The 18,304-nt window shown below is 40.7% G+C and overlaps 1 protein-coding gene across 4 annotated transcripts in view; it reads left to right on the top strand.

Moving 5' to 3' along the window:
• Positions 1–1,555: 1,555 nt before the first annotated feature.
• Positions 1,556–18,304, top strand: part of LOC138970624 (uncharacterized) — a 425,184-nt gene continuing 408,435 nt past the window's right edge. For all 4 annotated transcript variants that reach the window (XM_070343089.1, XM_070343090.1, XM_070343088.1 and 1 more), the window contains exons 1-2: positions 1,556–1,647; positions 3,072–4,685. In XM_070343089.1, the coding sequence (XP_070199190.1) occupies positions 1,581–1,647; positions 3,072–4,685 (1,681 nt within the window). In that variant the 5' untranslated portion in view covers positions 1,556–1,580. The remainder of the gene's footprint in view (positions 1,648–3,071; positions 4,686–18,304) is intronic.

Here is an 18,304-nt window from a genome sequence, read left to right as displayed (position 1 = left end):
TGAATCGCTCTACACACACACACGCACAGACAGACACACACACACACATACACCACACCCTCGTCTCGATTCCCCCCTCTTGAGTAAATATAAACAAGTCGCGTAAGGCGAAAATACAACATTTAGTCAAGTAGCTGTCGAACTCACAGAATGAAACTGAACGCAATGCCATTTTTCAGCAAGACCGTATACTCGTAGCATCGTCAGTCCACCGCTCATGGCAAAGGCAGTGAAATTGACAAGAAGAGCGGGGTAGTAGTTGTGCTAAGAAGGATAGCACGCTTTTCTGTACCTCTCTTTGTTTTAACTTTCTGAGCGTGTTTTTAATCCAAACATATCATATCTATATGTTTTTGGAATCAGGAACCGACAAGGAATAAGATGAAAGTGTTTTTAAATTGATTTCGACAATTTAATTTTGATAATAATTTTTATATATTTAATTTTCAGAGCTTGTTTTTAATCCAAATATAACATATTTATATGTTTTTGGAATCAGAAAATGATGGAGAATAGGATGAACGTAAATGTGGATCGTTTTATAAATTTTTATTTTTTTTTACAATTTTCCGATTTTTAATGACCAAAGTCATTAATTAATTTTTAAGCCACCAAGCTGAAAGGCAATACCGAAGTCCGGGCTTCGTCGAAGATTACTTGACCAAAATTTCAACCAATTTGGTTGAAAAATGAGAGCGTGACAGTGCCGCCTCAACTTTCACGAAAAGCCGGATATGACGTCATCAAAGACATTTATCAAAAAAATGAAAAAAATATTCGGGGATATCAATCCCTGGAACTCTCATGTAAAATTTCATAAAGATCGGTCTAGTAGTTTGGTCTGAATCGCTCTACACACACACACAGACAGACAGACAGACACACACACACACATACACCACGACCCTCGTCTCGATTCCCCCCTCTACGTTAAAATATTTAGTCAAAACTTGACTAAATATAAAAAGAGAAAAAGCCTAACGATTTTGAGGTTTGTGTTTCTGCATGTTTGACATGTGCAAGTTATCCAGAGAGGATGAATACAGCGAATGAAATTATTTTGAGCGCTCTAGCGCCGTTAGTTTGTCAGAACTGGAGGTGGTCCATATTAGGAGCCGGTCTATATTAGGAGCCCTTCCCCTAGTAGTAGTAAGGGTAAGCATGCAGCAGTAAATAATAAGCATGCAGGAGTAAATAATTATCGACCGACCGGTTGTTGGATACAAGCTCCTGTTGCCCTGCCCACATCGTGACGAGTGCCTGTGGTTATGTCGCAAAGTTATCGCCACCATGGCATGGGACTTTTGGGCTGGGTGAATCTACTCAACCCGGGGATATATGATGACGTTATGATTCTTTTACGTCTGCTTATTACGTCATTTTATTTTTGTGATAAACCACACGGAACTCATAAGCCACACACTGGTTTTACAATTTCGTCGACTTACATGACAAGGTCTGCTTGATCTGCTGTAAATATTCCGAGTGTTTAGTCCGTTCCTTGTTCACGGAGCAGTTACCACAGCGATGAGAATTGACTTTTCAACCCTAGAATGCTGATTTTCAACAGAGGGTTTGGCATGGGGAGTCCTCTGTCAATTGTGTTCCTGTTGGTAATGCTGCAAGCTTTACACGTCTTCTGTGTTCGTAAGTAAAAATAGTGAAATAACTGTGTTTTCTTTTCCCTTCGATCACTGTTCAGCTAATTTGTTTCCTCTTTGAGGTTGCAATAATCGATTCAATCCACTTCGCAGTTTGCTTGTTTGTTTGTTTGTTTGTTTGCTTAACGTCCAGCCGACCACGAAGGGCCATATCAGGGCGGTGCTGCTTTGACATTTAACGTGTGCCACACACAAGACAGAAGTCGCAGCACAGGCTTCATGTCTCACCCAGTCACATTATTCTGACACCGGACCAACCAGTCCTAGCACTAACCCCATAATGCCAGACGCCAGGCGGAGCAGCCACTAGATTGCCAATTTTAACAATAACAATAACAATAACAGCACTTTATTGTCCATTAAAATATTACATAAAAATGGAAATTTTTCTTCGGCACACCCTGTCTGCCTGTAAACGATTATAACAACAATTGTATAGGACGACACACATAAAACATAAAACATAAAAGGGATACAATCAAATATGATATTGCACTATGTAAATTTACCCTCTCATATCACAGGAGTTGGGTTTCACAGCCGAGTAATCACATTACAAATATTTCCCACACACCTTCACCAGGCCGGGGTTCGAACCCACGACCTCCCGATCACGGGGCGGACGCCTTACCACTAGGCCACCGTGCCGGTCGTAGTTTGCTTCACTGTGATCATAATCACAAAGCTTATGCAGGTTGTGTATGCTGTACGCTATGATGATGATGATGATGATGATGATGACGATTTTGGCGGTGGTGGTGATGATGGTGATGATGATGATGATAATGATGATGATGATGATGATGACGATGATGATGGTGATGTTAACCTCTTCGCTGCTTGGTTACAAAGAATTAAATGTAATTTACCTGATGAAAACTTGCAACGTGTCTGATGCATACATGAATAAACCACACACGTACACATTGTTTTGTTGTGTTTGTTGTAGTGGTTCTTCTTCTTTGTCGTTTATTGAACCGTTTGTTTTGTTGCCCGTTAAAAACAAATACCCATACCGTCAGCTGACATACTACAGGCAGAGAAAGGGGATGATGATGATGATGATGATGATGATGATGATGATGATGATGATGACGATGATGATGATGATGATGAGGATTAGCAGGAAGAGGAGGACAACATGACATCAGATACATTATTCTGTAATTGTGATATGAACACAACGCAGACAGACAGACAGACAGACAGACAGACAGACAGACAGACAGTATTAGCAGGTCGAATTACAAGCACTTTAAGAAAAAAAAACCTTGGTTCAAGAAGACCGAATCATTTTCATTTGATCTTGCTACAGGCGTCAGATTCAAGTTTTTTTTCTTCGTCTTGTCAAGAAATCAAACATGTTGAGCGTATACAGCATGACTTACGTCTTTCTTTTGATCATTTTAGGAATCAACAGAGGCAGGGACACCACTAGTGAAGAGCAAAATAAGACAAAAGCCGAGTTACATGGACAGGGAACAGAGGTTATCCCTATGCGAAATGCACCCGCCGCAGTCAAGGAAGAGGGGAGCAGACGACCACCCGGCATGGCTGTTGAAGAGGATGACAAAAGATTGTCCCACGACACGGGCAACAACACCACCAACACCACATTGCTCTATCCGCCAGCTCAACACCACGGCACAGGCAACACCATCACCAACACCAAACTGCTCTATCCGCCAACTCAACACCACAGCGATTCAAGTAACGCGCCTGAGACACGTAAACCCGCTGCTCTGACTGATCAAAGACTGAAGAAACTGGAAGATTGGTCGGGCAACCTGACAGACGAATCATCCATGACATCAGATGGCAAAGACACTGGACGAGAGAGAGGCAGGTCGGGTAAGCTGTTTGACGAATCTTCCATGACATCAGATGGCAAAGACACTGGACGAGAGAGTCGAGGTAGATCGGGTAAACTGTCAGACAAATCTTCCATGACATCAGATGGCAGAGACACGGGAGAAAAGAGTTGGTCGGACAACCCGTCTGACAAATCTTCCATGACATCAGATGGCAAAGACACAGGACAAGAGAGAGGCAGATCGGGCAAGCTGTCAGACAAATCTTCCATGATATCAGATGGCAGAGACACAGGACAAGAGAAAAGCTGGTCGGAAAACCCGTCTGACAAATCTTCCATGACATCAGATGGCAAAGACACTAGACGAGAGAGAGGCAAGTCGGGTAAGCTGTTTGACACATCTTTCATGACATCAGATGGCATTGACACGGGACAATTGAGAGGCAGGTCGCGCAACCCGTCTGACAAATCTTCCATGACATCAGATGGCATTGACACGGGACAATTAAGAGGCAGGTCGCGCAACCCGTCTGTCAAATCTTCCATGACACCAGATGATAAAGACACGGGACAAGATAGAGGCACGTCGGGCAAGCTGTCAGATACATCGTCCATTACATCATATGGCAGAGACACGGGAGAAAAGAGTTGGTCGGGCAACCCGTCTGACAAATCTTCCATGACACCAAATGGTAGAAACACGGGAGAAGAGAGAAGCAGGTTGCGCAATCCGTCAGACAAATCTTTCATGAAATCAGATGGCAGAGACACGGGAGAAGATAAAAGCAGGTCGCGCAATCCGTCAGACAAATCTTCCATGACACCGGATGGCAGAGACACAGGAGAAAAGAGAAGCTGGTCTTACAGCACATCACAAAAAGCACTGACCACATCGCTTCCAGAACTTGAGGCGACAAGAGAGGTGACGAAGCAACACCACTGGCAGGACGCTCCTCATGACAGCACGTCTACAGCTTGGCGCGAAGAAGACGCTAGGCAGCGGACGGGGCGGTTGAAGACGATGAGTCGCGACGAGCGGATGGAGTGGTTGAAGACGATGAATCATAACGAGCGGATGGAGCGGTTGAAGACGATGCATCTCAACGTTTCAAGCGCCCGGCGTGACGACAAGGCAGAGAGGGGTGGGATGACGAAACGGAACAGAGAGCACCCACAGAGGAAGATGCGGCGAGCGACTTACGGCGATGACGGTATTGTTTTGTTCGTTTGTTTGTTTCTTTTGTTAGAGCTATAGGTGTCTTATCCCTCGTTAAAGCCCGAGTATGTCTCAAAATGGTTTAAGGGCAGGTGGGCCAGTGCAAATTGATCAAATTGTTAAAAAAACATGTTATTGTTATTTTTGACTCACATGCGAAGCAAAAGTGAGTCTATGTACTCACCCGAGTCGTCCGTCCGTCCGTCCGTCCGTCCGGACGTCCGTCCGGACGTCCGTCCGTCCGGACGTCCGTCCGGACGTCCGTCCGTCCGGAAAACTTTAACGTTGGATATTTCTTGGACACTATTCAGTCTATCAGTACCAAATTTGGCAAGATGGTGTATGATGACAAGGCCCCAAAAAACATACATAGCATCTTGACCTTGCTTCAAGGTCAAGGTCGCAGGGGCCATAAATGTTGTCTAAAAAACAGCTATTTTTCCCATTTTTCCCATTTTCTCTGAAGTTTTTGAGATTGAATACCTCACCTATATATGATATATAGGGCAAAGTCGTCCTGATATGGCTCTGCGTAGTCGGCTGGACGTTAAGCAACAAATAAACAAACAAACAAATAGGGCAAAGTAAGCCCCATCTTTTGATACCAGTTTGGTTTACCTTGCTTCAAGGTCAAGGTCACAGGAGCTCTTCAAAGTTGGATTGTATACATATTTTGAAGTGACCTTGACCCTGAACTATGGAAGATAACTGTTTCAAACTTAAAAATTATGTGGGGCACATGTTATGCTTTCATCATGAGACACATTTGGTCACATATGATCAAGGTCAAGGTCACTTTGACCCTTATGAAATGTGACCAAAATAAGGTAGTGAACCACTAAAAGTGACCATATCTCATGGTAGAAAGAGCCAATGAGCACCATTGTACTTCATATGTCTTGAATTAACAGCTTTGTGTTGCATGACATGGATGAACATGTATTTTGGTAGGAAAAATGTGTAAAGCAGTTCTTAGTGTATGATGTCATTGCTATGTAAAGGTCAAGGTCAAGCATGTGAGTCGTATGGGCTTTGCCCTTCTTGTTGCAGATTAGTGTTCCATAACCTACCTATCATTCATGTGTGTCACTGTCGGTGTTTTTGTCAAAAGTGTCCTATTTATCTGTCAATACAGACAAAATGTGAACATGTGTGGCATTGATTGTCTTCTGTAGTCGATATTCCCCCGCCAAAAAATGTCTCATTTCAAAGGCTAGTTACGGCTTTGTCCTCAGCAAAACAGTGCATTCACGACATACGAAACTGCGCAGCAGCTCTTGACCTATAACATGACATCAGTGTTTTGATGAATGTTCCATTCACTCAGCAAAGGCAGCAATCGTAATCGAACGGAAATGTCCTTATTTGGAAGGTACTCGACATCCATTGGTTCGTTTCATAAACCGAAATCGGGAACCAGTTTACTTTGTGAGTGCGCATGCTCAGCTTACGAATTTTGCATACGGAAACTACCGAAGAGACTCTCGGCCATGACGGGAACACCCGAAGTTCACTCGGTTTTACAACATCCTGGTTACACATCAAACGATCGGTGACAACCGAAAGCGAATTTTTCCTTGAGAAACAACCTTTGATACGATAACAATGGCTCGAAATAAGAAAGAGGACAATGTCTTTATTAGTTCGGTTAGCAACAACAAGTAGTTCCGCTGGTACTAGGCCAAAGTTTGGATTCTGCGGGTGTTTCCGATACAGAGGAAAGCTTTGATCTCCACGCAGATCCACAGGTCGCCATTTCCGAACACGCCATGCATGGCGCAGACTTTTTACGTCTTGGCACTGGCTTGCTTTGCGCTGTATTTGAGTCAGTTTCTGAGCAGTATCTCCTCGACAAGCAAGTCGAGCATTTGCTACGCAAAAAAACAAAAACAGAAGAAAGTATCCAACAATAACATTCAGACACAATAAAACATTCAAAATAAAAAAAAGGTAGTGCACTGGCCCACCTCCCCTTAAATATTCTAATGAAAAAAGCAGTTCTAACCTTATAGAACACATTTGCAAAAGCAATAAATGAAACAGTTCGTTTGAATTGCTATTTAGCTCGCGTAAACCACACACCAGATTTCGTGGTTTATCTAACCCCTGAGCCATCGTGGATCCGTGTGATTAACTATCCTTTTTGACTCACATGCGAAGTGAGTCTATGTACTCACCCGAGTCGTCCGTCCGTCCGTCCGTCCGTCCGTCCGGAAAACTTTAACGTTGGATATTTCTTGGACACTATTCAGTCTATCAGTACCAAATTTGGCAAGATGGTGTATGATGACAAGGCCCCAAAAAACATACATAGCATCTTGACCTTGCTTCAAGGTCAAGGTCGCAGGGGACATAAATGTTGTCTAAAAACAGCTATTTTTCCACATTTTTCCCATTTTCTCTGAAGTTTTTGAGATTGAATACCTCACCTATATATGATATATAGGGCAAAGTAAGCCCCATCTTTTGATACCAGTTTGGTTTACCTTGCTTCAAGGTCAAGGTCACAGGAGCTCTTCAAAGTTGGATTGTATACATATTTTGAAGTGACCTTGACCCTGAACTATGGAAGATAACTGTTTCAAACTTAAAAATTATGTGGGGCACATGTTATGCTTTCATCATGAGACACATTTGGTCACATATGATCAAGGTCAAGGTCACTTTGACCCTTATGAAATGTGACCAAAATAAGGTAGTGAACCACTAAAAGTGACCATATCTCATGGTAGAAAGAGCCAATAAGCACCATTGTACTTCCTATGTCTTGAATTGACAGCTTTGTGTTGCATGACCTTGGATGACCTTGACCTTGGGTCAAGGTCACATTTATTTTGGTAGGAAAAATGTGTAAAGCAGTTCTTAGTGTATGATGTCCTTGTTAGGTTTAGTTATTTGACCTTGACCCTGAAGGTCAAGGTCATATAAAGGTCAAGGTCAAGCATGTGAGTCGTATGGGCTTTGTCCTTCTTGTTTCCACAATTTAGTCGTCAGTTTGTGATTCCAATGCGACTGGCTGTATGTGCACTACTAGCACGTTATTGTGTACCTATGAGATCACACGAACTTATCGGCGGCGGCTGGCTTCAAAGAAAGCGAGCGGTATGCAGAAAAAATCGTCTGCTTTGAGACACGACCTTTCGTGAACTGCTTCCGGGCTATCTTTTTTTTTTTAAATTTCAAACCTTCGAATTGATCTAACTTTAAGAAAGTTTATGTTACAAGCTGTCAATTTATTATTTAGATTTTAAAAGTTAGTTCTAGCGCCAAAACGAGGCGCCTGATTTGCAGATCAGACGGTCCACGAAAGTAAATTCTTTGAAAATTACTCACTCTTTACGTACGGCACCTAGGATGTTCTCAAGCGGTGAGTGTTCAAACGAGAGGGTGTTTGTACTGTGTGTAAAAAGCCTGACAGTTTCTGTGATGGTTTACGAGAGGCTTACTGTGCCACACATAAGCAGACACACACCACCACACACAAACACACATACACACACACACACGCGCTCACACACACGCAGATAGACACGCACAAACATACACCCACATGTTCAGAGAGAGAGAGAGAGGGGAGAGAGAGAGAGAGAGAGGGAGAGAGAGGGAGAGAGAGAGAGAGAGAGAGAGAGGGAGAGAGAGAAAGAGAGAGAGAGAGGGGGGGGGGGGAGGCAGACGCAGACGCAGCTAATTTATTCAATAGGCCATAGCCCCTTATGAATGAGTGTGAACAAACGGTTCACGCTGCAGATAATATAACTCATCAGGTGCAGAAAAGGTACAACATAATAACATAATAACCGCACAACACTACAGAATAAAACATATTTACCCGGTCTTTAACTAAGAGGTTACAACATCTCTTAATTTCAAGGCTTTATACAAATACAGGGATACATTTCTGATAACAGTTTTTTGAGGTGAGGCCAGGAGCAGGCTAAGTCTAAAAGTGCTTGGGGTTTTATAATATTTAAATGGGATACATTTTTCTCTTAATCTGTTTAAGTATAGACAACAAAAAGCAAAATGGACTTCATCTTCTTGGTTTTCTTTACAAAGGGGACACATCAACTGATCGGCATTATGTTTTTTTTTACATCGGTTAGAATGCACAGCAATTTCTGAAATACCTAATCGAAACCTAGTCATAATAAACTTTGATGTCTATCCATATTCAACAAAAGATAGGGTTTAATGTCATGTACAGTACAAAATGTCCGATTAACAGCAAATCTATCACTATTTTGTATATATATGATAATCCCACTCTTGCCATCTGCAATCGACCAACCTTTCCCTAAAAACACACAAACAATCTTTTTCATTAAAGGCACAGTAAGCCTCCCGTAAACCATCACAGATACGGTCAGGCGTTTACACACAGTACAAACACCCTTTCATTTAAACACTCACCGATTGAGAACATCCTAGGTGCCCTCCGTAAACTTACTTACTTACTGCCTTTCACGCCCTCCGTAAAGAGCGAACAATTTTCAAAGAATTTATTTTTGCGTGGTTTATCTTACCCCTGAGCCATCGTGAACCCGTGTGATCCAGTTTCCCTTTTTCACAATGTAGTCGTCAGTTAGTCATTGGAATCCGGCTCGATGTGAGCTTATCTACAATAGCAAGTTTTTATACACGAAACAAACGGCTGTGGTTCACAAGGACTCTAGCGATGGCTTTTGACTGTTGAGAGGAACGGCGATATGCACTGTAAACCGTCGTCTGCTACGACCCTTGTGTGACCCTGCTTCCGGGCTTTTCTGATCTTGTCTTGATGAAAAAAGAATTCTTTTATGATTAAAGAATGTTGTAACAAGCTGTCAATTTATTATTTAGATTTTATAAGTTAGGTCTAGCGCAAAAACGCACCACGGTCCAAAAACATTCTGATAATCATCGATCCACGGCTATCGACAGTTTACATCGATAGAAGGGAAGTAACTCATTTTTGACCTGAGTTCAGGATGGGTCCAAAAAGTGTTCGAGACAATCTGTAAAATTAATTCTTTAAAAATTGCTCGCTCTTTACGTAGGGCACCTAGGATGTTCCCGTTTGGTGAGCGTTCAAATGGAAGGGTGTTTGTACTGTGTGTAAAAGCCATCAGTATCTGTGATGGTTTACGGGAGGCTTACTGCCCGGTCGTGATTTCCGGTATCATATTCATAACAGCCGTCCCGGCCAGCACCAAAACGAGGCGCCATTGTTGTTGATGAGAAGTCCACGAAAATAAATTCTTTGAAAATTTCTCACGCTCGACAGAAAGCAGCCAGGATGTTCCCGTTCGGTGAGCGTTCAAATGGAAGTATGCTTGTACTGTATGTAGACGCTCGGGGCGCTCTGTGATGGTTTACGGGAGGCTTACTGTGCCTTTAACAACGCCCTGATTCAACCACACAAAACCAAAACCATACTCATACAATTTACAACGAACACTTGAGGCCCAGTTCTTTTTGCCACTCTCATCCATTTTATACAACATGTCATATGATTTACGAGAAAGTCTGTGCGCCTCCATGTTTAACAGTTTCAACCAGTAGCTTACGCATCTTAAAATAGAATTATATATTGGATATCTGTTTGTCTCGCCATATACTAGGTCATTAGGTGTTAGCCTTCGGACTCCTAAGAACTTCTTCAATGCAAATAAATGAACTTTTTCACACTGCAGAGCAGCCTTATCTAGTCCCCATATCTCAGCACCATACTGTACTATCGGTTGTACTTGGGAGTCAAACAACTTCAAAAAAACCATTCAAACTATTATTATTAAGCACAGATAATCTTTGCAAAATACACATCAGAGCATTTTTGGCCCAGCTTGAGAGATCGCTACTGGCAGCAGTGAAACTGAGTCGAGTTGAAAATAATATTCATAAATACTTATAAACGTTTACAACAGGTAAAATATCTTCCCCATATATCCACCTTTTCCATTGCACTCAAATATCCACCCTTCCTAAACACAATAATGTTCCTTTTACTCATGTTTACCTTTAAATGAAGAGAGGACACTGCCCTGCGTAAATTATTGAACTGCGTCTGTAGACCCACAACAGTCTCTGATAACAACAATAAATAAATCATCAGCAAGCAGAAGAATAAACAATTCCAAATAATCATCAGTAAATGTTGCACCATGTCTTCCATTCTCAATTATCTCAAGTGCTGACCGTACTCATTGATAAAGAGAGAAAATAAAACTGGGCTACAAACATCGTCCTGTTTAACACCAAATGTACAATCTCAAGAGAGAGAGAGAGAGAGAGAGAGAGAGAGAGAGAGAGAGAGAGAGAGAGAGAGAGAGAGAGAGAGAGAGAGAGAGAGAGAGAGAGAGAGAGAGAGAGAGAGAAGTCTGAAGTCTGAAGTCTGAAGTCTGAATGTTTTAATGAGTAGGCCTTGGGCCCTTTTCATGGAGATGAGCACATCTCAAGCACCAGCATACAAATGCACATAGTGAACAAAAACAAGAACATCGCCCTGTTTCGTTTACGGATTATGGATTACGAATGGAAAGCGCCTTCATGACAAATGTAGAAAAACGTAGCAATAGCGGCTTACTAGTGTTTGAAAACAGCATGGTTAATTTAAACAATGATGGGATTCTAGTGTATTTTCGTGGAATATAATATTCTCTTAACTCAGCATATTTAGGGCATACTAAAACAAAGTGGACTTCATCTTCAACACTGCCACAACAAAATGGACAAGATAAATCAGCGGAGGTTGCATTTAAATTAAAGCGAAATCGATGCACTTTCAGAGGAGATACTCCCAATCTAAGTCTAATCAGAAGATTTCTAGCTTTAATATGTTTCAAATCACTTAAATAGTTGGATAATGTTAGGGTTGATTTGAAGGTTCTGTACAGAGAGAAACGTTCACTTCCTTGTACATTTTCAAGCCAGGTTTGCTTATAGGATGAAATAAGTGTTTCTTTGAATGCTGTCAGGAACGCCCTCTCATCGCCAACACCTTGGTTTTCCCATACTTCATCAAAACCGTACATGTACAGAGTGTAACAGATCGAGGAGGCCCATGTTTTCTTATTTTGTTCATGGAGATATTTCAGCATTTTATACGCCTTGCTCGGAAGGCGATGATGTGGCATCCTCAATATACGTAACCAAAAACGAATGCATTTAACAAAGCTGTTTATAAACAAGGGGTACCTTCCCGTTTCTCCATAGACCATAGCATTTGGTGTTCTCATACTCGTATTCAAAAAACGTTTAAGTGCGAATAAATGAACTCTCTCTATAGGTGTATGGTCTGCTTCAACCCCCCAAACTTCGGCACCATATGACAGCATCGGTTGAATCTGTGCGTCGAAGAGCTTGAAAAAAATAGCTGGAGATCTGTCACCCAGTTGCCATAAACATTTTAGAATACCAATGACTCCCTTTTTCCCTTTTGCAGCAAAATCATTAAGAGTGTGAGAGAAGGACAGGCGTGTAGACAACCATACTCCTAAATACTTATACATGTTCAAAACGCTCATAGGATGTCCACCATACACCCATCTTTCTCGCAAGGCCAAGTGACCACCGTTCCGAAAAACAACAATATTAGATTTGTCTAAATTAACTTCAAGTCCAAGACGTCTAGACGAATCCCACAGAATGTTTAACTGATTCTGGAGCCCACATACAGAATCTGAAATAAGAATAATATCATCTGCAAACATCAGAATGAGTATTTCCAAAAAGTCTGGAATAAGTTGAATACCATGTTTTCCCTTCTGGACAATATCATTAGCTAGCTCATTAATTAGTAGAGAAAACAAAACTGGACTACAAATTTCTCCCTGTTTTAGACCCCTTGGGCACATAAAGGAGTCCGAAAAATCACTTCCTGATCGCACTTTTGCTTTTACCACGTCATACATACAGCTGAGCGCCTGGTACATCTTTCCTTTAACTCCATTTTTCTTCAAAGTTTTCCACAACGTAGTTCTTACAACTGAATCAAAAGCTTTACGAAAGTCAATAAAAGCAACATACAACTTCTTGTGTGTCAATAACTGCTTCTGTACCAAAGCTTGTTAGTGGGGCTCCTATGTTGCAAAATCATTCAAATCATGCAACAAACACCAAATTAAGCAAATATGAAGAGTTTTATGTGCTTAACAAAACCTGATACAGAGCCATCGCGAAAAATAAAAAAATGGGTAGTTTTTAAACAATTTTTCAAAATGGCCGCCAGTGTAAACGGTTGGGTATGTTAGGCATATTTCACTTCATGTGATTAACAGCAAATTTGGCGTAAATGGACATTTGGTTTTGCTTAACAAAACCTGATACAGAGCCACCGTGAAAAAATTAAGAAATCAGTAGTTTTTTTACAATTTTCAAAATGGCCGCCAATAAAAGGGTATTTAGGCATTTTTGATGCTACAAGACATTCTCTTGCAATAGAAACTAACACAAACACATTTTTAAACAAAACAATACATGTATTGTTGGTGCAGAGAATGATTGGACGGTGTGGGTGGCAGGGTTGAAGAATTTGTGGATTACCTAAACTGTGCAAAAATAAATATATTGCACCAATTTTCATACCAAAACGAAAACATTCATTCCTGTGCTGTTATATTCAATGTATGCTATTGAGGGCACTCAACTTGGCTAACTGGAACACTTTTAAGATAAAAGGTGGCCTTTACATGGGTTATTTGACCGCCGCCCAAATAAGGGTACCCCCAAAATAAAACTGATAAAAATGTAATGTATCAACTCAAAAGTCGACTAAAATTCATAATCGCTGTATTTCGAAAACGTTGTTTGTTCTCATGTGTTTACACAACTAGCACATTCCGGCAAGTGTCTATACTCAAAAGAAACTTTGGCAGTACTTGAAACAACCATCTGTCATATATACATGCGAAGTCAAAAATATGTGGGATGTAAGTCAACAAACCTGTGGCAGTTTTTAAAATATTATTTCGTGAAGATTTGAAAATGTACTCAAACGGTTGAACTACGCCTCGTGCGTAGACACACATTCCTGAAAGTTTCAACGTAACCCACTTGGTCATTGCTAAAATACATGGATTTTAGTTGACTTGGGTATCCCTCAAATTTGACACATAAACATCTCATCCGTGAGATCGACACATACATCAGTAGGTACAATGGCACAACACTAGAAATATGCAAGATGGCGAAATAAAACAACCTGTTCTGGATGGATAATCAAGTTGACTTTCTCTTCGTATACAACAGTGACCCAGTTGTGCCTCAGGAATTGTCGTCGGCTTTTTAAAAGGTACCCGAAGTTTTTGTCACATCTCTTTGTCACGTCAAGGGTATCCTTATTTTGACGGCGTAAATGATGATGTTAAAAAAAATGTGCCAGATAGCGAAGATGCGAGCCTTTAATGGCATAGACAGTTTGAATAAAATGACACAGGAATAAAAGTTTGAGTTGGGGTATGAAAATGGGTGCAATAATATTTTTGCACAGTTTAGATGCTGACAGTTTTCACAGGCATGCAAGCACATTTGCAGAGAGCTGTGCTCTGCAGTCCTTCTTAGCAGCATTTGCAGCGTTTTGTTGTACAGCTCTTCTTGCAGGCACACCTCATGAGTTCTCGGCACACGCTGGATACCTCTTGAAAGCTCGTCCAGAATGACTCCCACTTTCCAGCCTTGAACTGCCAGCCCACAGAGTTTGGAAGTCTAATAGGTAGATGGCTCTTCTCAATCTCATGTCCTGCAGCAGCGCCTCACTTGTAAGGGGATTATGGTCAATTTGGCAGCTCTTTTTACTGAAGAGGTACCGTCTAGCACTGTTTACACCCAGTACGTTGCTGGTTTTGTCCTACAAATGTACACCAAAAAGCTCTTGTGCTGCCCTGTCAGTGGTACTCAGCTTACAAAGAGGAGCAGACAACCTGAAGAAAGTTTGAGTGACGTCTTCAAATGGTTGCCATACTTCCCAAGCCTTCTGATTCCCCAATACCATTGAAGAACGACATAGTGTCACAGCCTGTAAGGCTATGCAAAATGGGCAGACAGGGTGACTTCTCTTGGCCAATGGCTTTGGCAATGTGGCGATACACTTCACGAGCAGAAAAAAACGCAACACAGCTGGAATGAGAAGCAGACTGTCTGGCCTCCTCTACATCCATGGTGCAGGAAATCAGCCTGTGGTACCCTTCACACAAAAGATGAAAAGTGACATTTTTATTTGAATGTATTTGAATAATGTTTACTATCTCAGAGAGTCGGTCAAAGCCGGGTTAGCAAGTCTTCACACAACAGACCAAAATGAAAGAAAATTGTATTTCATGAATTCGTATAATTCTTACTGTTTCAGGTTAAAAAACAAACAAACACAGTTTCCAGTGACCCAACTGATTCTGGAATCTTTCTGACCGCTACATTTATTCGCTTCAAACAGTCGCTAACAGAATGTTGACCATAGTGAGGGTTCGTACGTTAAACCCATCAAATTCACAGAGGTCGCTTACAAATGATGTGCAAACATGTTCCAATTAATACAAATAAAAAAATCTTACTGTTAAGATGTATTAGGTAACAAACCTTGATACAGTAGTACTAGTGAAATCGGCTCCCTTCTGTGGCACCGGAATAAATGCAGAACGCTTGTTCCCAGGAACCGGCATGTGGTGTAACTCTTGTATATATCCTGTAAAAATAAAATTCACACCAATGCACGGTCAACTTAAAATAAGCAAAAGGATGAGAAACAAGCAACAAACCAAAATTGTAAAACTCAAAGAGCGGTACCTCTTCATTTTTCAAAACCACTTATCTCATTTGATTAGCATACACTGTATGCTTTTGTCTGTTACCTACCGTCTTTGAAAGTTTGATCACAACACTGTAAAGACATGGGGAGTGGAGTGTTTTTATCTCCAGCTGGTCATCCTACTATCTGGCCTACCCTCACTCAGTTTTTGACTCTACCCCTCCCCACCTTATGGAAGTCCTTAACGTAGGCAGGACTAATCATTTATCATACCATGAACAATCTCTTTCTCCTCGCCTTTTATTCAAAGTTCGTTTAATCTGTTTAAAATCACCAGCGTGGCGATCATGATTTCCTTACTTGTAAGGCCTAAAAAAAAATAGGTGTGGTTACGGTAACCCGACCTACCCTATTTTTAGGGGCCGATCCTATAACTTTTTATTACATTTGTCAAACAAAAAAAACAAAAAAACCGAGTGCAAAAAACGCAATGAAAGCGAAAGCGCCCGAGTCGCACACTTATTTCCCTGTCAAGTAGGTTTAATTTGTACACATTAGAAAAAAAAGTAAAAAAAAAAAAATGATTGCCTACCTACCTACCCTATTTTTTTTGGCTATGTTACCGTAACCACACCTATTTTTTTTTTTTGGCCTAATCAAGAGATAGATCTAGATCTATCAGCATCACAATTCAGCTGATGAGCTATTGCAAGATTACTCTGCATTTCAGCACTTCACCCGATGAATAACACACCCCAGGGGAGAATTAAACAGTAAAATGATGTGACATTGGTGAATGGATGCGTATTCTTGAAAACTTACCTTCAGAAACGTTGTTTTCGCTCAAATCAAAACACGCAATGTTGCGGAGGCCGCCATCTTGAATTTTCATGCTGCGGATATATAAAATTCTAAAAACGATCAAATTAAATACCAGAACACAAAAATACCCATAAGAGTATTTATGTCATGCATGTGTTATCAGCAGACAACTTCTGGTGCATGGTAAACCATTGAATTTTACATTTGCTGAGTTGGGAATATTTACTGCTGAGCGCTTTTGGTACGAATTTCGTCTGCTGTAAATGCAGCCTTTTATTCCCTATCAAAGACAAAAAAAAAACGATTTCTGAAGTGGCTCTGTATCTGAAATCCCTTAAATAATTATAAGGAACAATACCACAAAGTATGATGTTTGTTGCAAGATGTGAATGATTTATGAGTGCGTCTGCAACATACGAGCCCCACTATGTAGTGTAAAAATATGATCAACGGTACTATAGCCTCTGCGAAAACCAGCTTGACTCTCATTTAATATTTCATGTTTTTCGATCCAATTCGTCAATCTGTTGTTCAAAATGTAGCTATACAATTTGCTGCATATACATAATAATGAAATACCTCTGTAATTATCAGGATTATTCTTATCCCCTTTCTTGTGAAGGGGATGAATTATGGCTTCCGTCCATACATCAGGGTAAAGTCCTGAGGTAAACAATTTATTGAAATATTTTGTAAGAAACGGCACAACAGCTGTGGCGGAATTCTTGAAGAACTCCCCAATTAAATAATCGGGTCCTGCAGCTTTACCATTCTTTAATACTCTAATAGCTTCTTTTACTTCGTTTTCAGTGATGACACGTTCAAGCGCATCCATGTCGTACATCTCCTCCTCCTCATCACTATCAGATACCCGATTAACACCATCCTCAACAAAATCAGTATGATCATTATTTTCTTTTGTAAAAGAGTTAAACACATTATAAAAATGTTGATACCACTGTTCTGTATTAATGGAAATCACACCTGCCACCTTAGATGCCAACGATTTGATTGTTTTCCAAAACAATTTAGGATCACTACTCCCTTTATCTAAAGACTCCATAAGAGACTGACGATGAGATTTTCTCTTTTGTCTAATAAGTTCATTATAGCTACTTCTTTTTTCGGTATAACAATCCTTGTCTACACGGCCGCTATGAAATAAACGAAGATTTTGCCTGATATCTTTTCTACTATGGTAACATTCTGAATCGAACCACCTTTGTTGTCTGTCTTTTCCAATATACACTCTTTTTTTCATACACTCTCCTGCCATCGTCATTGCTTCGTTAAATCTACTCAGAGATAAATTGACATCAACTTCTATTAGTTCAGTGGCATCTCGGAGGCGGGCCTGAATTTCTTCAGAAGAGAATGAGGATACAAACGAAGTCGACTTTTCATCACACCAAACAAACTTTTCAATCTTGACAGCCTTAGAAACATTACACTCAGAGTTGACAAAAACATCATTTGGCAGGAAGATCATTTCCACAGGCATATGTTTGGATTCAATTTTTTCAGCTACGTTAAGTGAAACAGAAGAAAACAAATTTCTTGACACAATAAAATAGTCAATAACACTACAACCCGATGTTGAAACATAGGTAAAGTTACCGTCCCCTCCTCCCTTTCCCTGCATACCGTTCACAATAACAAAGTCAAATTGCTCACAAACATTCAACAAATATTTACCAAAGGCATTTTCCTCTCTATCTTTCGACACACGCACGCATTCTTCAAAACAATCGTCTCCTTCCTCGACTTCAGTGTTCTGTGACGGGAACACACTGAAATAATCTGCATCATAAAAACACTGCATTTCACGTGCATTCCGAGAACCTGTTCTTGCATTCAAATCTCCAAACAAAATAAAGGGCAAATCACCAACGTTTTCTATAAGATCCAAAATACACTCTTCCATAATAGACACACCATTTGAAATTTCAGTTTCGTTGTAATAGGCAGAGTTGGCTGGTGGTAGATATGTCCCTAACAGTAATACATCACTCTCCAACCCCAGCAACTCTTTTGCTAATTTCAATACAACGCAATTATCGTATTCTGTTTCTACT

The sequence above is a fragment of the Littorina saxatilis genome, linkage group LG7, assembly GCF_037325665.1.
Source record: "Littorina saxatilis isolate snail1 linkage group LG7, US_GU_Lsax_2.0, whole genome shotgun sequence".
NCBI classification, from domain to species: domain Eukaryota; kingdom Metazoa; phylum Mollusca; class Gastropoda; order Littorinimorpha; family Littorinidae; genus Littorina; species Littorina saxatilis.
Note: the sequence above shows the minus strand (reverse complement) of the source record. Positions and strands in the feature narration are given on the sequence as shown.